General features: G+C 33.8%; 2 protein-coding genes across 4 annotated transcripts; one reads left to right on the plus strand and one right to left on the minus strand.

The window, feature by feature from the left end:
- Positions 1 to 4,321: 4,321 nt before the first annotated feature.
- LOC147390543 (BES1/BZR1 homolog protein 4-like) lies at positions 4,322 to 8,614 on the plus strand. Of its 2 annotated transcripts, none has more exons than XM_086458221.1 (2): positions 4,322 to 5,046; positions 7,397 to 8,614. In XM_086458221.1, the coding sequence occupies exons 1-2, from the start codon at positions 4,831 to 4,833 to the stop codon at positions 8,282 to 8,284; spliced, it is 1,104 nt and encodes a 367-aa protein (XP_086314347.1). In that variant the 5' UTR covers positions 4,322 to 4,830; the 3' UTR covers positions 8,285 to 8,614. The 2 variants fall into 2 exon arrangements, with proteins under 2 accessions (XP_086314347.1, XP_086314348.1); XM_086458222.1 differs by lacking the exon at positions 4,322 to 5,046 and adding an exon at positions 5,063 to 5,844.
- LOC147390544 (putative disease resistance protein At4g19050) lies at positions 8,482 to 12,323 on the minus strand. 2 transcript variants are annotated; one of them, XM_086458218.1, is made up of 3 exons: positions 10,310 to 12,323; positions 9,704 to 9,738; positions 8,482 to 9,268 (listed from the first exon to the last, which is right to left on the minus strand). In XM_086458218.1, the coding sequence occupies exon 1, from the start codon at positions 12,210 to 12,212 to the stop codon at positions 10,311 to 10,313; it is 1,902 nt and encodes a 633-aa protein (XP_086314344.1). In that variant the 5' UTR covers positions 12,213 to 12,323; the 3' UTR covers positions 8,482 to 9,268; positions 9,704 to 9,738; position 10,310. The 2 variants fall into 2 exon arrangements, with proteins under 2 accessions (XP_086314344.1, XP_086314345.1); XM_086458219.1 differs by lacking the exon at positions 9,704 to 9,738.
- Positions 12,324 to 25,810: the final 13,487 nt, after the last annotated feature.

Below are 25,810 nucleotides of genomic sequence, written 5' to 3' on the forward strand. Positions count from 1 at the left end.
AGGCACACGTTAAAAAAAAAAAACCCTATTATTATCAAAAGATTTAATATAAATTTTGGCGTGGCAATAAAATTTTGAAATAATTACTAAAAGAGGGTTAAACATTTTAACATTTACGAAAAATAATCTATTTTTTCAAAAATTACCAAAAAAGAATTAAGTTGCTAGACAGTCCAACATATTACTAACTCGCTGAACTGTTCAACATTTTAAATTAAAGCTTAATTGTTGGGGTGTTAAGGTAAGCTATTAAAACGCTGGACTATCTAGTGACTTAATTCCCTTTTGATAATTTTTGAAAAATTATATATTTTTTATAAATATTAAAATATTTAATCCTCTTTTAATAATTTTCTTAAAATTTTTATTCCCTTGACTAGGACTGGCAATGATTTGAAATTATATCCAATGCTCGAATTGATCTGATCCGAAAACATCAAAACTTGGATTTTTGAACCGGATTTGAATTGCAATCTTAGATCCAAAACAATTTCAAATTGAATTCGGATCTACCCCAATCCACTCTGAATTTCTTTTTTTAATTTGAATATATTTGAATAATTTTTTTAATCTTAATTTCATATATATATATATATATATATATATATATATATATGGGTAGCATTCAATGGCTAACTTTTTGGCAAAACATTTTTCAAAACATGAGTTAGAAGTTTTGGAATGGGCTGATTTTTGGTGAGGATGATCTCTACAGTGAGGAGATCATCCTCACCAAAAATCAGCCCATTCCAAAACTTCTAACCCATGTTTACAAGTTGAAAAATCGTGGACCGTCCATTTTTTGTAAACTATTTTTGATGGGGTTAGAAGTTTTAGAATGGGCTGATTTTTGGTGATGAGGATCTCCTCACCGTAAAGATCATCCTCACCAAAAATCAGCCCATTCCAAAACTTCTAACTCATGTGTTTGAAAAATGTTTTGCCAAAAAGTTAACTATTGAACGGGACCTTTTATATATATATATAGAACAGCGTTATTACGACCCCTATTATGACTCATATTGCGACACACCATTTTGTCTTATATGGGAATAAATGTTTGGAATGGGCTGATCATTTGAAAATAGGACATGTGTTTGGATTGATTTCGGATGAAGGATGAAATGAAATAAATCAGATTTTGTTCACATATTCATTAATCTTTTCAGATTGAATGGGTACATGTTTAAAAATTTTCGAATCGGTATTAAATGGTACTGATCGGGTACCGAACCGATCCGATCCGATCCGATCCGTTGCCAGCCCTACCCTTCACCAAATGAGAAAAGAATCAAATCCCACCACTCTGCAGCTTTCATGTGTTCCCACGAAACCAACGGTCTCTCACTTATTTTCCGTTTTCCGTGATGTTGTGTTTCGTGTCAAAAGCAACAAGGGCATAATGGTAATTTAAGCTTCATATTTTCTTTCTCTTCTTTTTTGGCCATCCATCGTTCTGTCTCGTGTGAGGTGATCATATGGAACTGCATGTGAACTCACTCCTCAACAAACAATGACGTGGTATGTGGGCCCCACTTAATCCTCTATCATAACATCCACGTGGCAAACATTTTTCTCACAATTCATAGAGCACAAGCCAAGAGAAGTTGAGAAGAAACAGCGAAACCAATCGCGGACACGAGATTGCATTCCAATCGAGTTTAGCGCTGACCGGTCTAACGTCCGCTGTGCACGTGTGGAGGGTGAATATGGGTAGTGGGATCCACGTGACCCATCACTTTCGATCTCTGAAAATGATTGTAAATGGTTTTTTTTTTTTTTTCCAGATTTTGGGTAGAATCTCGAGGAATATCATCAGTAGTAAATTAGGTAAGTTTATAACGGTTCTACATAGGAAAGAGGAGGGTCTGTGTGTCATGTGAAAGGGGGAAAGTCTGAGTACGCATCATTGTGTGCGCGGCGGAGCACCCAAACCTACACGTGCTTTGCTTTTGAAGAGAGATGGGGTCGAGGGGTATTTTCATAAAAAAACACATGGTTACTGTAGGAGAAAGACTTGTTTGTTGTAATAAGTTGAAAACAGTCCGATTTGCTAAAGAATTTCAGTGTTGTGGAATTTTTTGCTAAAATTCCACAACATTGAAATTATGCTCCTAAGACCAGCCCCTATGCTCTTCAAGTAAGGTTTGGATTGTTTTTAAGAATTTATAAGAAAAATAAATTCATATGAAATCGTTTGATATTGTTTTCATTGAAAATAGGAGGTCTACTATCTTTCTTAATTAAAAAATAATTAGAGATAAAAGTGAACTTATTGTAGAGGTATCAATGGATTGGGTTTAGATTGGTTCCATGAATACCCAAAATTAGATCTAAACTTAAATATCGGTTTCGGTTCTGGGTATGATACCCTTAGAACTAAAACCTAGCCAACAAATTCCTAATACCCATTGGATACTAGTTAAGATAAAAAAAAAAAAGATTGACTTAATTAAAAAGGATTGTTTTGCTAAAAAGGACTACCACATTAGCAAAATCCAACACCACAACCTTCTAAATTGCATCCAATAAATAAAATATAAAAAACTTTGGGGATTGATCCAAGGTTTTGAGAATGAACGGCTACCGAACTTTCACCTATTATTTTTTTAAATATAAATTCAACGGTGAAAAATAACATTTTTGTTAATGGTTTTTTTTTTCTTCAAGATTCATAATAAGGCTAGTCGTAGTCGTACCTTTTTATTTGTTTATATTGTTTGAACTTTGAATTATTTGTTTTAATCTTTAAAATGATTAAAGATAAGAAAAATCTAATCTCTAAGCTTGTGAGTGTAGATCTCTTCTTCTTTGAAATTGGAACTTGAAAAGTGGAGAAGGGAATATGGACAGGCGTTTAGAAAATAGAAAGGGCTGAGACTTGAGAAGTAAGTTATTTGTTAGAGAAGATAATTATTATTATTATTTTTTTTTTGATAATTTTTATCAAGGATCTTTGTGGGACAAATGCTTGTTACTCATTTTTCTTTCATCAATCATATGTTGCAATAAGACATTTTTGTTTTTGTCATTGTAGTTATTTTATTTTCACGAATAGTACAAAAATATGAGATTTTATTTTCAAACATTTCAAGATTTGGATTAGGGATTGTTTATATCATTTCTCGTGTTCATCTTATTATATACACTCAAAAGATAATCTTATTTATTACACTTTGATATTCTAGTTAGTAAGAATATATATAAATATATATTTTTTATGATGGGAGGTTTCTTGACTCGTAGGCTCGACTATCATGGACGAGGTAATTGGCCTTAGAGCACCATATCTAGCCCAAATCCCCTTGATACATGTAATACCCCACAGCCCCACACATATAAGGTAAGTTAGGATAAATCCGTGTGGGTGACAACGAGGAAACTTAACCTCAAGACCTCCCTTTTTGAAGGGAGGCCCTGGCCATTATGATATTCAAGTTAGTAAAAATATAAATGTAAATATCCTTCCCTTCTTATCTTTTAATGTAGTATTTATTTGGTTTTGTTAGATGCATTAAATACACCTTAATTTATATTTATATATATATATATATATATATATATAAAATACCCTTAAAATCTTTTCTTCTACCAAAAACACCCTCAATTGCTTATTTTTGAGGTGTATTTGAGGCATCTTAACATGTGCCTTTAAGGGAAACAAGAGAGTTGTTATTTGGTATACCAATTTTTACTTATTCATTTCAAATTCTCAAATTATTTATTGCACTCCAATAAAAAATAATAATAAAATACATTGTTCAAACATTATAAAGATTTTGGGTCTAGATCCATCGATCAATTGGTTTGATACATTGCAAAACAATTTTGAGGTTGTGGGCTCAAGTCCATCTTACCCATAAAAAAAACATTATAAAAGTTTGGTTCAAATTATACTCTCAACATACAAAACATTATAATACTCTGTCCAAAGGATTTCAATAATTGCTTACAATTACAAAAGCTAAACCAAAATAGAAATCTAACAAAAACGAAAAACGAGAGAGCTTCTATTGGCACCACAACTTTTACTTATTCCCAATCATCAACTTATTTTCTTTAATTTTAGTTGGGGTGTAATAAGTAAAGGTTTGGGTGACAATAGCAGCTCTCTAAAGAATAGAGACACCTGTGGAGCACAGGATCAGCCTCTCAATTATCTGACTTTGAAAAGGCAAACCATCTCGTAAACGCAATTATTCACTTAAACACACAAGTTTAGGCTTTTACATAATAAAAGGAAGTGGCACCCTCGTAATATTTTCTAAAACTTAAGGGTAGATTAAACAACTCGATGTATTTAGCATCCCAATCAGTCCCCCAAATCCCAAACCATCATTTGTTTGATCTCTCTCCCTCATTTTAACAAACCATCTTCTGATCTCCCTATCTGGTTTCATAAGTGGTTTCGATCCGGTCTTATAAGCGGCTTTTCTTTCTCATCAGATCGATCCGGTTTTCCGATCAGTTTTTCTGGTTTAGCGATGTTTCAGCCTATCAGATCTCTATTAGCTAACCGATTTCCGGTCTAGTAGTCTGGTGGAATTTTCAGTTCCAGATCTCCGATCCAGTTTTCCGAGCGGTTTTAGTTGAATTAGATTTTCTTAGTTTAGATCTCGTTAAAGGCTGTTTTGTGCTTGAAGGAGGTTGGTTTCGAACGATTTTGTTCTTGAAGTGGTGTTAGATCGATTTTTGTGCTTGAAGGACGTTGGTTTCGATCGATTTTGTTCTTGAAGTGGTGATAGATCAATTTAAGTGCTTGAAGGAGAGTGGTTTGGATCGATTTTGTTCTTGAAGTGGTGTTAGATCGATTTTAGTGTTGTAAGAGAGATGGCATCTGGAACGAGGCTTCCAACATGGAAGGAGAGAGAGAACAACAAGAGAAGAGAGAGAAGGAGACGAGCAATCGCAGCGAAGATCTTCTCAGGACTTCGAATGTACGGAAACTATAAGCTTCCGAAGCACTGCGACAACAACGAGGTTCTGAAAGCTCTATGTAACGAAGCTGGTTGGACTGTAGAGGAGGACGGAACCACTTACAGAAAGGTAAAATCTCGCTTCCGTTACTTTGTTTTTTCTCGAATTTGTTCTTTCTGATGATTCAGCTCATGTTAGCAATGCGTTATTAGTTAAAATAACGTGCGCCGTTGGTGATGCATACCGATACCAGATCAGATCGGCATGAGATTCTCTCCCTAATTTCATATTTTTAAGGTTTTTTTTAAGAAACGGATCTGCGACTATCATTTTTGTATCTAATTGGTAACAATTCGGTTAATCTCACGAGTTCGCTAACGCGCGCCAGTGATTTAGGCTCATTTTAGCATAGACCATTAGAATCAACGGGGCTTGTTATCGTGCTCCTTAATCGGAGCTAAGCTTGGTTTTGTGTACCGGCGCATGATAGTTAAGTTCGCTTTCGCTTGGACGCGTGAACCGTACGATTCTTTGCTTACTTGCACACGATGATGACTATAAAGTCTGAATTCTGAAAATGTGTAGCTTTTATTTGTTGAAAAGCCTTCCCAAATTTCTTTCAGGAGATCTAGAGATACAGGTATTTTAAAGGGCAGTTTTGCCATTTTGGTACCAGAGTCTCTCCTTTCTCAGCCCTAGATTCAAATTAGCCGCTTTTATGGGCTCTCTTTATTGCGACTGATGACTCTCTTCTACTTTTTCCTCCTTTCATGGGCTTTATTTAGTGCAACTGATCTCCCTTTGGGATTCTCTATTTTACTCGTTTTCCGCCTCTCTTGGAGATTCCGATTTGCAAGGACTTTGAAATACCTCGAGTATTTCTGGTTTTTTAAAGGGCAACTCCGGAATTTAGTTTCAGATTCTCAGGTTCCCGAAAGTGCCCCTTATATTTTAAAATTCATATGCACTTTACAAGGCCATTTTGGTCAGCTGGTTTCTGGGCATATGGGTTTCCCTTGACCAATGAAAATTAGCTTAATGGCTCTTTTTGGGATATTTTTCTTTGCCCAAGAAAGTGAAAGTTTGGTCTGAGAAATTTGATCTGTTCTTTATCAAGGAGTTTATAATAAATTTTATAGAGAAAAGGAGATCTTGATTCCTTGGTTCGCTTTTTTATTTATTCTTTAAAGCAGTTGGCTGTGTGAGACGTGAACCAAAGAAGGGTGGGCAATAAAAATGGGTATCTTAGTGTCATTCATTTTTTTTTTCTATAGATGGATGTATTTGGTTTCAGATCAAAGTTTAAAATAGTTTTATTGGGTTTTGTAAGAGGCCGATTTTTCTGAAATTTGATGGCAAAGCCATGTTACAGTAACGATGGTACCACTGTAGATGATATTGAACGGTACATTGAATGAAATGTGTTTAGGTTGACTTATAAAAAAATGTGTTTATGTTGATTTCCATAAATGAATGGCATTCAAATTGGGGGAAAGGGTGAGGTTTTAGGAAGATCCTTGGTGCGGTGAGACTCCCCTTAAGGCTTAGTTTCCTGGATTGTTTTCACTATTATCAAAGGAAGGGTTGTCAATTCTCAGCTCAGTGACTGAGGAATGGGGCGTCATCTCTCGGAGAATATCTCTAAAGATTTTTGTTCCTAATGCAAATCAAGTAGCAAATCTATTAATCATTTTCTAATTCATTTTGACTGTGCCTGTGAGGTGTGGACACATTTACCATCTTTTTCATATTTTGTGGTGTTTCTTGAGTTTCTGTTTCTTTTCTTCCAGTGCTAGTGGTCCAAAAAAAAAAAAAAGACAGAGAAATGATCATTTTTTTTTGAGTCATGCTGGAGTGACCTCAAGATTGTACCTCATATTGGACATCCTGATGTGAAAGTGTGTAGGTACCGTAGATGATTTTTGACTCGTATCTCGATTAAAGCATATATGGTTCCTACACATTTTCATGTCAGGATGTGCGATATGAGATACAATATTGAGGTCACTTCAACATTTATTGTTGTTGTTGTAAAAGTGTGTGTAGAATTTAAGGGGGAGTGTTTTTTGAGGATTTCTGGTTTATATAGGACATGGTATGTGAATTGAGTAGCTAGATTGTGTTTTGTCTTTGCTTGTATTTGAGGCCTCCTCATGCGCCACTTCTTTATTTCATTAAATTTCTTTATTTTTTGATAAAAAAGTGTTTCTGTCAACCTTAGGCACACTAAGATTTTCACGATTAAAACCAAAAAACAAGTAGGTTAAAGTTGAATCATGTTGTGATGTATAACGCTTATGGTTGGAACTTTAAACCTGTGTCAAGTCTTGTAATTGTTCTTGCATTTGAATTCCAACTGTTGATGCAAAAACTCCTCTTTGGTGGGAAAGCAGTCCACTTTAGGTCACTTAAACCTCTCTTTATCTCACCAATTTCAGAATATTCTGATATTTAATTTAGTTATCGTCTATTTTTGCAGGGATGCAAGCCTGTAGAGCGAATTGACATAGTGGTTGGCATGGATGTGATGGGTGGTGGGTCTGGTATGGTGAGCCCTTGCAGTTCATCATACCATCCAAGCCCATGTGCTTCTTACAACCCAAGTCCACCCTCCTCATCCTTCCCAAGCCCAACCTCACGTTCTTATGCCACTAATGCCAATGCTAATGGCGACACCAATTCCCTAATCCCTTGGCTCAATAATCTCTCATCTGCATCTTCTTCAACATCTCCATCCAAACTACCTCGCCACCTCTACATACCGAGTGGCTCCATAAGCGCACCCGTCACCCCTCCACTTAGCTCACCAACTGCCCGAACTCCTCGGATCAAGACTGACTGGGATGACACAACTGCTGGTCCGACGTGGGCTGGTGGACAGAACCACCACTCTTTCTTACCCTCCTCTACCCCACCAAGTCCGGGACGTCAGATCCTCCCTCCTGACTCTGGGTGGCTTGCAGAGATCCAAATTCCAACCGGTGGACCGACATCTCCCACGTTCAGCCTCGTCTCCTCAAACCCATTTGGCTTCAAGGAAGAGGCATTAGCGGAAAGGGGGAGCTCCCGTATGTGGACGCCGGGGCAGAGTGGAACATGCTCTCCGGTCATGGCTGGCTCCCGTATGTGGACGCCAGGGCAGAGTGGAACATGTTCTCCAGTCATGGCTGGGACCTCTTACCATGCTGCCGATGTTCCAATGTCAGATTCCATCTCGGATGAGTTTGCATTTGGAAGCAACACAGCAGGACTAGTAAAGCCATGGGAAGGAGAGAGGATACATGAGGAGTGTGTATCAGATGATCTAGAGCTCACCCTTGGTAGCTCACGAACCAGGTGTGGTGGCTCTGGCTCTGCCGAAGTGTGATGAAATGTGAGCAGTGGTTGCTGGTTTCTTCCTCTAGCTTTCTGCTTCTCTTTAAGGAGATGCAACTAGTTACTCTAAGCATATTTCCACGAAACACCCCCCCCCCCCCCCCCAAAAAAAAAAAAAAAAAAAAAAAAAAAAAAAAAAAAAAGAAGGTTGGTGTCCGTTATTCAAAGATGGTTGAATATGTTTTTGGGGGAGAGAGGAGGGGAAAGTGAAGATAACAGAATGAGCATTACTTGGTTCCTTCTTCTTCATTTTAATTTAATTTTTTTATTTTTAGAATTATATGTGAGATTCATCTTTTTATTTTATTTTGATTGAACTTCATAGTAAAACCACTAATTACAGAGAGTTGAATGTTAATTGTGATATTGGGTTTGCCATTGGGATAAAAGGTTATATATAAGGAGGAGTTGCGAATATGTAGATCTCTTAAGGGCATCACTTTAGGAATTTGGATGAGAGACTCATTTCTTAATTGTTGCATTTTGTGTTTAGTTGTTCTTATTTATATATGAATGTATTTCTGGTTTTCAAGCCCAGTTTCTTCGTTCTGACTCACACATTTAAAAAAAAAATAAATTACCATAATTCATTTAAGTAAGAAAAAATAATATATGTCATGATGATCATTTAATAGACATAAGTGACAAAGAGGACATGTAAGTAACAAATGATACATGAAAGACATTCACTCATTTAATACAAGTATTTCATACACAACAGAAGACAAGACCCTATAGTCACAAATATTATAAGATATAAAACAAGTCATACAATACAAATAAGAACAAACATACCAGCATTATTTAAAGCATAATGGGAAATAAAAATAAAATGGCCTCAACCATCCAAATAAGATAATAAATGTTTGAACATGAACAACCCCGGTTTCTTCCATTAATTTTACTCCATACTCCATAGTCTAGTGGATCTACACGAACAACCCCATTGACACATTGAGCATCTTCTGCATCTTCCCTATTATGAAAATTAAATTTACTTTATAAGTGACCATAATATGCTCAATGAGTATATCTAGATAAGCAAACGAAAAACTTGTTTCAAATTAAAAACAAAAAATCTTTGTTAGTGACCATAATAATCCAATTGCTCTTGCCCCAATACCTTTGTTTGGTTTGCTAATCACAGTAAAGTGCAATATAATGTGATTACGAAACCAAATGTATTAGATGGAGTATCCATTGCTTAAATTTGACTCAATTTTGGAAGAGGTGAATCTCAGTCATGGCATCTTGTCTTGTTCACAAAGGATATTGAGATGACTTGAGTGAATCATCTCCGTCTTGGTAAATATTCAAAATAATGTTTCTTGTTGAATTTTAATTACATATAACAAAGATTATTAAGTTGTTGGCCAAAAATGGAAGAGATTAAAGAGAAACTAGTGTTTACCAGATAAAGCCACAAGGTCTCGTTCTTACTCTTTCCTGCAATAACCATCAAAATAAATCACTTTTCATCATGAGATCATGCACAATATCAAATCTTTTGAACTCTTATCTTCTATTTAATTCTTTTCAATTTAATATATTATGCAAATAATAGGAATTCATTAAATATGACATTCACCATCCATGTAATAACATAATAGTCCAAGATGTCGATCCATAACGGACCACTTTAGTAGATCGATCAAAAGTTCTTTAGGAGATGTAATACATTATGGTCTGAACTTCTGATGGCCACCCTGAGTCATGATAGAACCATAGTTTTAAAACTTGTCGATTGAACTCAAAAGTTGACCCATCAATGCTCTTTTAGAGCAAAAAACCATAAGAAAATTTGAAAAATATATCTAAATTTCAGATTTTTCAAGAATTTTAAACTAATTTAAATATTTTTTGTTATTTTATATTGACTCATTCGAGTTTTAATTTGACTGAGACTCCATGGCTTCAAATTTGGTTTGACTTTTCGGATTTCAAAACTATGAATAGAACAATAAATAACAAATACATAACATATATAGATTGTTCAGAGAAAAAAAAATTCAATTACCTTAAGTGGGTTTGGGAAATCTTGTTGAATGCAACCTTTTGAAACAGACTTTGTGCTGGACATTTCTATCTTCCCATTGCAGTTGCTCCCACCATTCGGACTCGCCTGTGACCTCAAGCTTATTGTTGTTGCTGTTGCTACTGCTACTGAGAATAGGAATTTTGCGTAGCTTTGGACATCCTTTTACTTTGGCCCTGCTTAAGGATGTCAAGGACACGTCGCAAACAATGCTTCTCAAGTTGGGAAGTTCCCAAAGGCACAAAGTGTGCAATTTCTGCAATGAACTTTCTCCATTTGCCTCACCCGAGAAGACCTCTTGTAGTCTACTACAAAATTTAATTTCGAGCACTTCCAAGCTTTCCAAACACACACCGGATGAGAAAACATTCACAATTCGTGGGCAACACTCTAGATGCAGATTTTTGAGGACACCAAAGCTTCCTCTTTCCAGTATTCCCATACTAACGCATACGTTCGTCAATTTCATGAGTTTAGAGATCCATATGATCTCTAGGCACCTCAACAACGGCTGGTATTTAGCCTTGTCACCAGCTTGCACATCAAAAATTACCTCCATTGCATAGCATTTTTCAAATCGACATTCTTTCAACTGTGCCATATTTTCAATACCCAAATCGGTTAATTTCTTAACAGAACTTTCATCATGGAGAGACAAAAATTGTGTGTGACTGAGAATTCCGGAGACGCCTTTTGTATTTCCCGTAACTCTCTCAATCTCCATACTCCTTTCATAATAAGGAGCAGAATATTTTGGCCTAGAGTCGTAGATATCTTTGTAGCATGATCTTGTCCTTCGAGAAGGCACCTCTTGGCACTTGCCTTGTTCTATGCATGGACAAATGTAAACACTAAACCGCAAGAAATATTTTTCCCACAATTGAGATGAAGGAGTAAGAGATTGAAAAATACTGGCATTAGATACGGATATAAAGATTCCATTGTTGTCGCCATCTCCATTCCATTTTGTTTGTGGAAAATGCAACTGGAATGCAGTGCCATCACCACATTGATCCCAGTTCAGCTCTCGCGGTAACCACTTTATCTCTTTCCAATTAACTGTTTGAATGTGCTTCACTCCTAGTAGGTTCAAGCGCCTCAAGGGATTTAGATTCGAGGAACCCTGGAATGGGAACCGGTTGATTTTGGTATAGGAAAGATCAAGCACCTCAAGGTTACTGTTTTTGACCAAAGTTATGGTTTCTAAACATGGAGAACCTTTGAGTGAGAAAAACCTATCTGATCGGGTTTGAGAAATCCCTAGAACCTTGATTTTTGGGAGGATTCTACCAAATGAAGATGAAACATCTTTATTGAGGTCCTCTAAGGAAGTACAATTTGATAGGTCGAGTTGTTCAAGCGACGATGAGATTTGTAGCAAACTAGGAACCACAGTCCTTAAATTTGAGCAAGACTCAAGGTTCAGTTTCTTTAGGTTGATAAGATTGGGAAGAACCATCAGATTTGTACAACCTTGAAGCAAGAGTTGCTCAAGGTTGTTCAAGCACGATATTGATGATGGCAGTGAAGACAATTGAGAACATTTAGAAAGATCAAGGAGTCGAAGGCTCTGAAGTCCCTCGAAAGATTCCTCTGGGATTTCTTCCAAAGGTGTTTTTGAAAGATCTAGCACCTCAAGTTTTGATAGTGTTCGCAAATAAGAAACTTGGAGATGCCTTAATAGCCTGCAATTTCGTAAATTTAGTATCTTAAGGCTGGTGCCCAAACAGGTGAAGGAGGAAGGCAGAGATGAGATACTTGTATTCATGAGGCCAAGAACTCGGACACTCTCCATGTGCTCCAAAAAGTTTTCCGAGAACTCCTTGAAATCTGGTAAATTACTGACAACAAGTGTAGAGAGCTTACTGCATTTTGGAGGAGACATTGGATATTCATTAGGGGTATAGTAAAAATTGATCCTTTCTATGTCTTCCCACTGTGGTGGATTTCCACGCGTATCAAATGTATCTCTGTGTATACTTAGGAATCTAGGAGAACTTCTTTGTATGTGATTGTGTAGGAACCCCCATAGAGTTTCAAATGATACATGTTGCAGTTGTAATTGAATTAGGCGATGGTGGTGGAGCTGTTCCAATAGGGCCTTCCCAAACTTGAAAGATGCCTCTAAATCATCATCATCTGCGCCAATAAACCCTTCTGCATACCAATACCTTAGCAAAATTTGTATTTCAATACTTTTTGAATCAAATAATAAGAAGTATAAGATGCAGTCCATGACGACCTCTGGAGTAATAAGACCTCTCAGATTTGGGGAATAAGCTATATCACCAGACTCTTCTAAAATCAAATCCAATTTTTCCTCATATGACAAATCAGACATCTTCTCGAAAGGAACACGTGAATGGTAACTTGGGTTAGTAGAAGAAAGTGCTACAACCTTGGAAGAATTTCCTCTCCTGTTGAAAATTGGAATTCCCATGATTTCCAAATCCTGGAGTTCCCAATGAGCATCATGCACCAACAGGAAGCTTCGATTTTCTAAGCAAGCACGTATTCTATCTGAGACTACACCCTCATCATAATCATCATCATCATCACTAGCGATAGGAGGAGGAGGAGGAAACACAAGAAGACCCAATGTCTCAGCTACTCGCAGTTGGAACTTCTTTCGACTACTTAGAGAATCATTTCTTCTTTTTGGATAATCGTCACTGACATCATCATCAACGCTGTAATCATCACTTCTTGTAACCCATATCAATATCTCAAAGAGCATGTAGTCCATTGCTCTCTTCACCGCATACTTCAAAACCCTCTCTCCACATAACCAAAACTCTCGATGAGTATCATCAATGGAATATTTCCAACCGCTGATGGAAATAGCTACGACAGAAGGAAATTTGATGTAGTTGAAGAGTTGTTGGACTTTAGTGTCGATTATGAGCGGGCACTTGTCTTGTAAACCTATGAAAATGTCTTCCATGTTATTTGCTTGCGGGATGTGAACAACTTCTTCACTCCCACTATCCATCACCTCTAATTTCTCTGATTGATTCAACAAGTATTGCTACTTTAGATGAAAAAAGAATAACAAATAACTAATCAAAAGAAAAACAAATAAGGAAGGGAAAAGAATATCAAGTCTCTCAATTCTTTAATGCTGATCTGACTCTAACCCAGAGACCTAACAGTTCCATCCTGATTTCTGTTAAAACGTTGGTCAAATTTGAATATTAAATCAATAGAACCAGTATTTGTGTTAAAAGTGCCAGATACATCATATTATGATACATGAGATACATTGTATTATCATCTCAAAGGGAAGAGAATGTTGGAAAATAATATATGAAACAATATCAATTACGAGATTTTACATTAGAAAGTTTTAATATTTATGTTAGATTAATTTTCTTATCTTTGTTGATGTAATATTCATGAAAAGTTATGATTTTTATTGAGGAAATCTTAGTTTATCGAATATTTTTGGATGAATATTAAATATTCTAATTTATTAGAATTTTCTAATGTAAAATATCATAATTGATATTGTTACATATATTATTCTCCAACATTCCTTTCCTTTTGAGATGAGATATATTGATATGATGCAATGTATCTCATATATCATAATATGTTGCATCCGATTCTCTTAGCATTATTAATTACAAAATCATGAATTCGTTCAAGTACAAAACTTGGAAATGATCTGTTTTCTAGATAATATTTTTGAGAAACAAACTAATTTCATTAATAATCAAACCTTCAATATGATACTTTATGAAAATTATAAATAAATTTTAATTTATCAACAAATTAAAGAGTTTTCTATTGGGTAGACCTCAAACCCAAGTATTATTTAAACACTACTCAAGTTGAAAAAACTCACCCTAAACTTTGCCTTTTAAACATATAACTTTACACATATAGTGACAAACTGTGATATTAAAAAAAAAAAATTATGATTAAATCATGATTTTAAATTTTTTCGATTAAACCATGATTTTTTTTTTTAAATCTCAAAGTTTTTGAGAATTAAAAAAAAAAAAGACATTATTTTTATTTTTAGTATGTTCAAGTATTATTTTATTATGTAATTTATGAAATTCAAATTTTTTTTTTTTTTTTTCATTTTTTACACTTAAAAAATATTTTTTTTAAATTTTAATTTGCTTATGTTTTTCCAACTTTATTACTCTTTTGCAGACTTTTTCTGAAGCTTTCTCTTGGTGAAATATTCCCGACCCCCGACTTTGTTATCATGCACTTACACATTATCTCTTCCCAAAGCATTTATTTTTAAGGTGACAAAATGACGCCTAAGGGGTCATAATCATAAACTATAAAAATATAATTATCCCTAAACATCCAATTCCATTAAAATAATAGTTATTAATAAGATTAAAATAATCTTTTTTTTTTATAGTAAAATATTAAGGATAATTATAATATCCAATACACAAAAAATGTCTATCATCATCAAGAGTTTTTCATTTGTACATTTTATGTCCATCATTGCTCTTTATTATTATACTTTTGTTATTTCAAATTAATAATTGGAAAGACTGGTGATTTTTTCATTAAAAGATGAATGGGTTGCTGAAGAGAGAATTTGTAACCAAGTACAAAAGAAATATTTGGAAAAAAAAAATTAAAACTTTATGGGAAAATAAGTAATTAACAATAGGTTTGGTGTATAATTTTAAAAAATTATACATATTTTTAGTTTCTTTAATGAGTGTGAGGAATCACTTGAACATATTTTGGTCCAGGGTATCATCCAAAAATAACCAAGCCGGAGTTTTGAGAGGCCCATTCTTAATAATTAGGCTCAATTTGGATTTTGTGTTTTCAAATGGTTTCTAAGAGGTTTTCTTGATCTATTATTAATATAGAAACCTTTCCACAATTTTACAATTCGATGTCTATACCATCCTCAAAATGCCACATAGCAGACATTGCGCATAATTCTACATTTTCACTTAAAAATGTCCAAATGAAATGGCTAAAAATCTTGGGTTTCTTAACATGTGCCTTAAGGGCACACATTAAGGTGCATTAAATACACCTTGGAAATAAGCATTTGAGAATACTTCTTTCCAAGGAAAAAAAATATTTTGAGGGCGTCTAAGATTAATTTAGAAAACTCATCAAAACATGTGCCCAATAATTAATGGATCAGAGAAGGATCATGGCAATTAACACTTTTTGAAAATGCCAAATTTTCAAGGCCAAGCTTTTCAAGGTAATGGATTTTTTTATTTGTTTAGTTTTAGAATTGATCAATTAATAGAAAGTTCTCGATTGTTTTTTTTCTCTTTTCTCTTATTTGAATAGATTTTATTTTGAGATATTTACGAAAAAGTGATCAACTTTTGAAAAATTTACAATTTTGGAAAATAGGCTAAGACAATTTGGTACTTTGGTTATGTCGAACAAAGGTTGATTTTTAAAGAAATATTCAAGTTAAAAATTCTAAAAGAATGACAAGAAATGCTAATGAAACCTTGAGGAAATGACTTTGAAGATTTGAGAAAAAAGTCATATGCCTTCGGAGGATGGTACGTAATTGTTTAGTCTATGCTTACAAATACAAATTAACCTTGGATGGGACAAGGGGTTGTCTGTAACGTACTCTCCTAATATTGTGCACAAAGAAGTAATTCTAATGGTTATGTTGAGTTTTCTAGAGGACTGAGATTTAAGGTGGGCTACAATATATAGGAGACTTCGATTTCACGAGTATTGGTGGTGTAGAGCATAGTAACTAAAAATATCATTTTTTAGAGAGAGAGAGAGAGAAAAAAATAAAAAACAAGTTTAAAATGCATCATGTACCTATGATGATTAAAATAATAAAAAAAATGCATTTTTTTCATTTTAAACTTGTTTTTACGTTTTAAACTAAATTTTTTTCAAACATAAAAAAAAAAGAAAAAACTGAACACTTTCTTTTTTTAATGTGAGATTTAATGCATAATAGAATGAATAATGCTGAAGGGACCTCATGTTGGAACCGCATATTGCACTTCTTGACGTGAAAGTGTATGGGAACCATAGATGCTTTCATTGAGAAATGAGTAAAAAAGCATCTATGGTTTCTATCCATTTTCACGTCAAGAAGTGTGATGTGAGGTTCTAGCCTGAGGTCACTCCAACATGACTCTAATAGAGTTTGGTAATTTATGAATGTAAAAAATATGGGATTTGATGGTAATATCTTGATGTATTGATTTGTTATTTTTTTCAATAATTTATAATTTTGAGCAAAAGATATGTTGATAAGTAAAATTTTTTTTGCCATCATAACATGTATAATTATGATTGGGAACACGTTAAATAGGAAATATAGAATAAATTAAAATAAATATCTTATGCATTATTAGATAGATACATTTAATTTTTCATAATTTCTAAAATATTTTTCATTTTTTATGTCTCACCGTTATTTTTTTTAACCGTTTATTCCCGTACCATTTTAAATCCGTACTCTGACTTTATGACTATGGTGTAGAGATTGATGAACTTTTAAAATTGGTTTTTCAGTTCTCTTTTCCCTTTCGAGTAAAATAGATCACACATGAATGTCCCTGGATTGGAGAAATTTTTTCATATAATTGAGATCTTACCATTTGGAGAAATCTGACTGATCCGGAGATGGGTCTCGTCACTAGTTTGCAAACTAGCAATACGAGGTTCCCTTATCTTATTGGTCCATACACTTGTATATATTTATAAAAGGGATGGATTGTAAATTACTTAAATTATTCTTAACGAATAAAGAAAACAAACAAAAGCAATCTCTAATTTTCTTGGTGCTTTATGGTTTCCCTAATCTAAGGAGTTGACACCCACGTTCCCTACGTAACTGGCAATCAAAATTCATCAACAATGGCAATGACACATAATCATAAATCATTTTCATCGGGATACATAAGAAAAAGATATGCAGTTCTGTGCCCTTGTCACCTCAGCTACATACCCAACTATGTACCAAGATTGCGAGCATTCATCACGACTCTTTAAAAAAGGGATATTTATTTAATGAAAATGTTGAAGTGACATTAAAAATGACATTGATTCTACATTGTTGGAAGCATAGATGCCTTTCATCGAGATACAAATGAGTGAAAGCATTTGTGGCTATATGTGCACCTCCACATCAACAATGTGAGAGTCAATGTCAATTTTAATTTTACTCTAGCACAAATCTTTACTTAATGCATCCTATTTTGAGACTTATTGCTAAATGATCCCTAACTTTTAGGTAATATCTTAAGCGTAAGGATCTAAAAGGGTGTCCCGTACCTAACCAAGGTCAGGTGGCATCTCATTTTATGACATGTGGCATTTTTAGGATCCACTAACTATATGGATATGTGGTCTATCCCTTGGTGAAGCTACGTACTGAAAATCTTAGTGGTTGATAACTTGTATCCACTAGATCTAGACTCTTGAAAAAGAGTTCAAATCCAATGATTAGAAATCATTCTTAAGACAATGCTATAATGAATGGATGCATATAGCCAATCAAGCTGATCTTTTGTGTGGAGGTTCACCAAGAGATGAAACTCATATCCATGTGGTCAACGGGTCCCGAAATATTCTATGTGGCCTAAAATGGGGTGCCACCTAACTTTGGTTAGGTACAAGAAATCGTTTTGGATCCCTACTCATATCTTAATAGTTCGATTATTAAAATTCTTCCTTCTAAATGGTCCCTCAAATCTTAAAACAAATTTTAAAGTGCAATTGCAATTCATTCCAAACGATTTTGACAGTGAATGTCATAGTCTTTAATATAATCCTAATGAATAATTTTTTAAGTAATTTAATTCCATAATTTTTTTTTTAATTTAAGCACGTTTGATAACCTACCAAACCAATAAAACCTATGTCAATCAAATTAACGAATGCCATCCAGTATTCCTTCATATGAAATTTTATCTAACTTTTCAATTTCATACAACCTTTATTTAAATCATTCATATCAAAATATTGAATATTGTGCCAATAACTAGATATTTTCCTATAAAAAATCCAATTTGGTCAACTACAAATAATAAAAAATAAGCTTTAATATTGGGCAAAATTACGACATTCAATGTACGGAATAATAATTTATTTATTTATTTTTAAATTTTCACATGTTCGGCAAGCCAAAATTATGACATTCAACTAGGTTTACAATATCAATAATTTTCAAGTTCCACATAAGAATAATATTGGGTTGACGTATAAGATTCAATTAGTGTACCTTATGCTATTGAAATTGAATAGCTTGTAGAAATAAGAAATCCTCTTTGTTTTGTGAATCTTCAATCCACTCTTCAACTCTAAACACACCTTCTTCTCTCTATCTCTATCCTTTGGATCAATATAAACTTTAGGTGATGGTAATTTTGCTCTTCAATTTGAAAGCATGAAAAGCATTAGAATAATAGGAGAATTGATCGACTTTTATAGATGAAGATGAGAGAAGATGAGGACTTAGATCATTTTCTTTAATTAGAAACCATGGATCAGTGGATGAATAAGTTCTTTCCTTGAGCTTGAGGTGGGAGAAATAAGAATATCATCACTCTCTTTCCAATTAAGGAATATAAAATAAAGAAAAGAAAGCAAAGGCATCATATAAAGAGATTTAGTTGCTTTCCTAATTGAGGTGGGCCAAAGAAGAATATTAATTAATCTCTCATTATTATTGGAAAAAGATTATGATATATGTGTTAAAATAATAAGGGAGTTGATCCACTTTTATAAATGAGAGAAGAGGAGTTAGATCCTTTTCTTCAATTAGAAACCATGGAGTGGATCAATAAGTTCTTTTCTTGAGCTTGAGGTGGGAGAAAGAAACAAAAAATACTACTCTCTTTCCAATTAAGGAATATGAGATCAAGAAAAGAAACCAAAATATTATACCATCCATGTGGACATCATATAAAGAGATTGAGATACTTTTCTAATTGAGGTAGGCCAAAGAAGAATATTTATTACTAGGGACGGAGCCAGGATTTTCTTATAGTGGGAGCAAAGTATAGTTGCCCGCTAAGGTTGAAGAGCTTGAAGATGAGTGATTTTGAAGAGAAAATTCTAGGTTTTTTTGTTAAATTGAAGAAACGGGTATTTTAATCATTTTTCATTTGTCTATGAGAGAAGACCTAATTCTATGCAAGGGTGCCTAATATATATACTAGGCATGTCATCAGTTTGTAAACATGGGGGTATTACAAATCGTTTTATTAACAAGTGCCATATTGACATGAAATGGGTATTATATCCATCCAAGCATTAACAGAAAACATTCTCAACCTCATATATTTGAAACTGTAAAGATCTGAATTGTTCAATTAAACGTTACATAGGCACAATTTCACATAGTTCCAAGTGTGGTGTATGAGAAGGAGAAAACATAGCATAATTCGCCCGAATGTATTTCCTAATTATAGATTGGCAGAACATTTCATTAATTTCTGATCTTCCTTGATCATATTATGTGACCAACAGAAGTTTTATGTGCATGGAGTTCCTCTTTTTCTATTTTTGCAGAAAGCTACACAAAATGTACAAGTAATTCAAGGCCGAGGAATTCCTTTCCTTTCCTGGAGGAATACTTTGTTGGATCTGATTAATTAGTCTCTTAACTCACATCCAATCACACATTGAACTTGTGGAATAGATCTGTCAGTGCATTGTAGAGAATGCCAGCTGCAGGAGGCCTAGGCAATGAACCAAGAAGAATATCCGACGCACTGATGGATGGACTACCATAGAATCGTGAATTTTCTAGTGTGCGGGTGCTGACAAAACTCCCTTCAAGTGAACATCCCACAAAAGCACCTACAAAGCAAACTATGATTTGTTAGATTGCCTCGCAGACGAAGAACTAGCAATGTTGGCATCATGTTAGTGTGTATCATACAAGTACAAATGTATAAAAGAATGAATTAGTTGAACCAATCAATAGATAGATGCATTGAATGTGATCTTTAAAGACTCAAATGAGTTAATGATAAGTTCAATGGATCGTCTCAGGGTATCCGAAGAACCCAAATATTTTGAGACATTTCTTTATCATTTATAATGATAGATTGTATATCGAGGAACTTTGGTCCTCCATCAAGAACCCTGGAGTTGTGGCCCCCCACACCACTTGCAGGATCGCTCAAACTTCAACTTCAACAGAACCAATTGTAGAAAAAGTTAAGTTGATAGATTAACAATAGTGGTTGGGGTTGGTGAATTAACAATCACTAAAACGAAGTAGTCCTTGCTCACTGTGTTTAGCCATCCCTACTTGGATAGTAGATGTAGAGGTAACTAGGGGGGCGTTTGGTTCGGATTATAGAATATGATTCAGGCTCATAATCGGATTTTAGAATCTGATGCATCGTTTAGTTCGGATAATTGAACTGATTTTTCATAATCATGGGAATTAGAAATACTTCTCAAGTTGTTTCTCCTGATTCTCACATACTACTACTTATGACGATTTGGAAATACATCTTCCAACAACAACAACAACAATAATAATAATAATAATACAAATATTATCAAAATAATAATAATAATAACAAAGACTCTTTCCTTGAGAGCTGCAAATGACTTTTAACTAAGAGACTTTGGGTAGCTTTAAATTGGTCCAAAGGGTGCGAAATGGGCCCATGAGGTGACTAACGGGTTTTCAGATTCGAATTAGTGTTGAGTGGTTCCAATGGGTTTCATACTTACTGAGTTCCTTTATTCATTTTCGAATGGATGTGACTTTTAAAATTGTTCTCTATATATAGAAATCCATTTTATTAAGAAAATTTAATCATCTTTATTTTTAACTTTTTTATTAATAAACTCTCTTTTTTTCCCCTTTTGTTTCTTACAAAAAGGCCTTTGTGTATTTCTAGATTTTATATGACAAATTATCTAAAAAATAGTGCAAATTTTGAGGAACTATACAGTTGTGGTAAAATTAACTGGGCTCTGTTGTATCTTAAAGACAAGTTCGCTTGCAAAATGTATACTTATTTTTAGTTTAACTTTCTTTTATGAACCAATAAAAAGTAATCTCAATGCCCTTTTAACTTAGGTCTTTAACCGTAGATTAATGAAAATGACCTAAATACCCTTTTTAAAATCTCTAACAAAAAAAAATAAAATAAAATAAAAACTCTTGAATTTTCTCTCCAAAACCAGTCATCTTGAAGCACTACATCCTTAATTCCTTGCACAATTGGCTATAGCTGGCTCCTCCCCCATCCCCCACCCAAAAGAAAACTTCTACTCCAATCTTGATCTCATTAATTTGAAAACATGGGGTGTGTGAAATATTCCCCAAGACATGGAAGAGCATGTCTAAATCACCCTTAAATTATTCACTTATATATATTACTATAATGAGAGAAGGTGGAGTAGAAATAGTTTGACACCAAAATTTGGATTTCAAAAAAACTACCACTTTAACATTTAAACTTAATATGATCACACAAAATATGTCGTTTGTGATTACAAATATATCCTTGTAACTATATAATCTTCAAATCACCCTTAAATTCACATTTTAAATTACAAATGAGCCCTTCGTAGACAATGCCTTTGCAAATGCCACCTTCTAGGCCTGAATTTGGGATTTAGGGTTTAAAATTTAGGCCTGAATTCAATAAGATCAAGTTTTTAATGACTTTAAATGGGCTGGGCTTGGTATTTATTTTTTGAGGCCAACTTGGGCTTTTCTGAACCCTATTTTTAGATACCCAGTCCATTATTTCTATATCGGACCGGACTTGGCAGCTAAGATGAAGAAACTTATACTATTGCTGGACAAAGTTAATATTATTTTTAAATATTTTTTAACTATAAACTATCAATATTTTCAGGATTTTATAATAATAATAATAATAATAATAATAATAATAATAATAATAATTAATGAAGTTATCCACTAAAAAAAATTAAAAAAGTTTCACGAGATCTTCGCTAGCCGTTATAAAATGAAAAAAGAATTCCATTTAGGATAAGTGGATAAGTTCCAATGTAAAAAAGATTCTCGAGTGCCACGTGCGTACCATTTGACCTTTGACCTAATAATGGTGTAATATCCGTGTACACACGTGAGAGCAGGATTTGGAAAGGGGAATGAACCATGAGGTGATTGCATGTTATGTTATCAAGGTAGTTAGGTTACAACCAGACTCCTTTGAATGCCATGTGTCACTCACTTAAAGATCAGTGGCCTATCAGTATCAACAAACAGTGAATCCAAATTGTGGTATTCAATCAACGGACGTATAGACTAAATTGGTGTGTTGATAACAACTCTCTCTAATTTTTTGAACATATATATCTGTATAGATATTTTTATTTATTTATTGTTTCACCCAATAATCGCTAAGGACTTTAAAAAATAAAGACTAGATGAGAGAAAGAAAATAAAATTTAAAGAGTAATGCTGGGGTGACATTGGGATTTATTGTGATTCTCACCTTTCTAACGTGGAGGTGTATATATAACCATAGATATTTTTTACTTGTATATCGAGAAAACACATCTATAACTATCACATCAATACAGTGTGAATCACAGTGAAAAACAAACTCCAATCAATATTTTCCAAATTTAAATCCATTTTTCTTGGAAAACCTGGACAACAAGTCAAATTTCTTTTAAAGAAAATATATCAAAAACTACTTTTCTGATCAACATCACCAGTCACCCCAAATGATCTTTGCACATTTACATGTTAACACACTTTACCAATTTTTTTTATTATTTATCATATTAATTAATTTCAATCAATATTAATTATATTTGACACATAATTGTATTCGACAATTAAAGGAATGAAAGTGATTAAATTAAGAGAGTTGCTATTGGCACACCAATTTTTACTAACGCGGCACCAACAGTGGGCAATTAGGAATTGATGTGGCATCAGTAAAAGTTTGTGTGGCGATAGCAGCTCTCTAAATTAATTGTTCTATCTACAATATTTGGACTATTAAACAGGAGGTTTGACTATTAAACCGTAGCCATAATGCCACAAAATTATTTATTTAATGAAAATATTAAATTACTTGTTGTGTCTAATTTTATATTTTTCAAATATGCAATTTTCTTTTTAAATATAAACGTGCTATGAGGGTCAAGACTCCTCAAATTTGAGGGCTGCTGCATATTTTATTATTATTCTAAGAGAATTATTAAAATAAGAGTTGTGATTTATTTTTTTCACTCGATCTGTACTCGGCTGACGTGGCAAGGGCACAAGATCATATATCATATTCCTCGGGATACACAAGGAAACGGATATATGAATTTGTGCCCTAACATGTCAGCCAATTATAGACCAAGTGCGAAAAAGAAAAAAACACAAGTCCAGTCGGATTCAAAAGACTCTTGAGAAAACACTTGATCTTAACTATGTAAACATGAAATTCAACAGTTGGGATTTATATGAATTCAAATAACACAAATCTTAAGGATACCTGTTTTAAGGATAAATCTCAATTGTTGGAATTTAATTTTTATTTTTACACAGTTGGGATCATGTGTAAACATAAAATCATGCAACAATATAATCTTGTTTAAGGAGATTGCACACAGTTCAAACCATTTACAGAAATTGATAAAAATGTGAGTTTGTTAAATATGTTATTTTCTTAAACGATCAAAATCTATTGTAAGCATTGTAAATGCCCTTGGTATTAGTTTGATGTAATACCAATTTATAAAAGGCAAAATCAGTATTTACAGAATGGATCGATTCAAATTGTTCGGATTGGGTCAAATGGAATGGATTAGGATAATTGGTTTGGGTCTGATCCAAATGGATTTGTTTTGGGTGATCAGGGTTGAGTCAAAGTTGGTTGACTTGACCCAATCAAATGGAGTTGACTGGCCTTTTAAGTTGGACCAAGTCAAGTCAACTAAATTACTCGAGTCAATTGGATTTGACTCAATCTATTGGGTAGAAGAGAGGGATAGAGGTATTTAGGGCATTTAAATTTTAAAACTTATCGATTTAAAAGACCAAATATTTACTCAAGTCAATTGGCTTTGACTCAATCTATTGTGTGATTTCCTGATATCTTTCACGTAAGTAACTTGTGCATGAGTTAGTAAATCCCTCTATTTTTTATGTACTAATTTATGTATTTAAAGATATTTTTGTAATTTTGAAATATGTACTAAATTTTAGCTGTAGAGATTTTTGAATTGTGATAATCTGTCTACCCCACGTGGCAAACTCAATCGACTATCCTGACATGACCAGTTCGGAATCATCGATCTGTGCTCTCCATTAAACACAACTGCACTTCCCCATAAAAAGTGTATCCCGAGGGAATCAAATATACTAAGAAGTACAGATCTACGATTTTTGAACTTGTCACGTCAGGTAATCGATTGAATTTGCCACGTGTGGTAATCAAATTATCACGACTCTTTAAATTTTAAAATACTTTTTGAAAAATTGATAAAATCTACTACGTTCTCTCAATTATAACTAACAGTAGAGATTTAAATTGTAAAATAATTTCACATATATATATACATCTCACAAATCATTGAGTTGATTTGGCTTAGACAGACATTAATCAAGATTCAAGATAGCAGTCTAATTGAAATTCCTTGGAAAGACTGTTTCTTCAATCATTTATTGAAATTTACAAGATTTTGGAATTAAATCCATCCAATAGGACAAAAGCCTCCTAAGTTTAACAGGGAAATAATACCATATTTTAACCCCAAAATATCCAACATTTGGAATCTTGTAATCGTTTTCAATAACGAAAATAGCCTCATGGGCATTTTGGTAAAGTTTCATCTAATAACTATTTGGCCACATTTTTCTCTTTATATATAAATGCTTGAAAGAAAAAGGGTTTGATAACATTAATGAACCAGATGGGACACATTGGATCTAACATGTAAATCCTGAAATATTCATCCATGAGATTCCTACTCTTAATTAGGGCTGAAAATGAGTTGAGGGCAAACTTCTAACACTTTTACAATATATCTAAGGGCCTGTTTGGAAGATTGAGTTGGTAGACTTTGCCAATACTAATTTTTAGGTTAAGGCTTTGACAATGACGATGTTTAGAACCTAAGCCAATGGTCCAAAAGGCCTCGACTTGTTGGAACGTATCAAATTTAAACCCTTAACCATTTTAGGCACGTAATAGACCACCACCACCATGCTCCATAGTCGAAGTCCACGATGGCTTTCACTCATGGACAGAGTACTTGTCGGGGATTTTCTTAATTTTTTTTCTTTGTTAGCCCATAGACCTCAAACACTTCTCAAGACTTTTTCTAAGTGTTTTTCCATATCCCATACCCCTCTCAGGTAGTCTTTTTCATGAATTGAACTCGAAATGTGTGCTTGACTCTGATACCAATTGTTAAGAACCTACACCAATGGTCCAAAAGGCCTAGACATGTCGAAAGACATCAAATTTAAACCCTTAACCACTTTAGGCACATAATAGATGATATGAATTGGGGGATTCCCTTATTTAGATCATGAAC

This window comes from Akebia trifoliata, chromosome 11, assembly GCF_017979445.1.
Source record: "Akebia trifoliata isolate Shusen 1 chromosome 11, ASM1797944v1, whole genome shotgun sequence".
Taxonomy (NCBI): domain Eukaryota; kingdom Viridiplantae; phylum Streptophyta; class Magnoliopsida; order Ranunculales; family Lardizabalaceae; genus Akebia; species Akebia trifoliata.

Coding starts and splice junctions, on each gene's coding strand:
- LOC147390543 (XM_086458221.1), top strand. CDS start 4,831: ATGGCATCTGGAACGAGGCTTCCAACATGGAAGGAGAGAGAGAACAAC. Junction 5,047..7,396: donor ACGGAACCACTTACAGAAAG/GTAAAATCTCGC, acceptor CTATTTTTGCAG/GGATGCAAGCCTGTAGAGCG.
- LOC147390544 (XM_086458219.1), bottom strand. CDS start 12,212: ATGTCTCCTCCAAAATGCAGTAAGCTCTCTACACTTGTTGTCAGTAAT.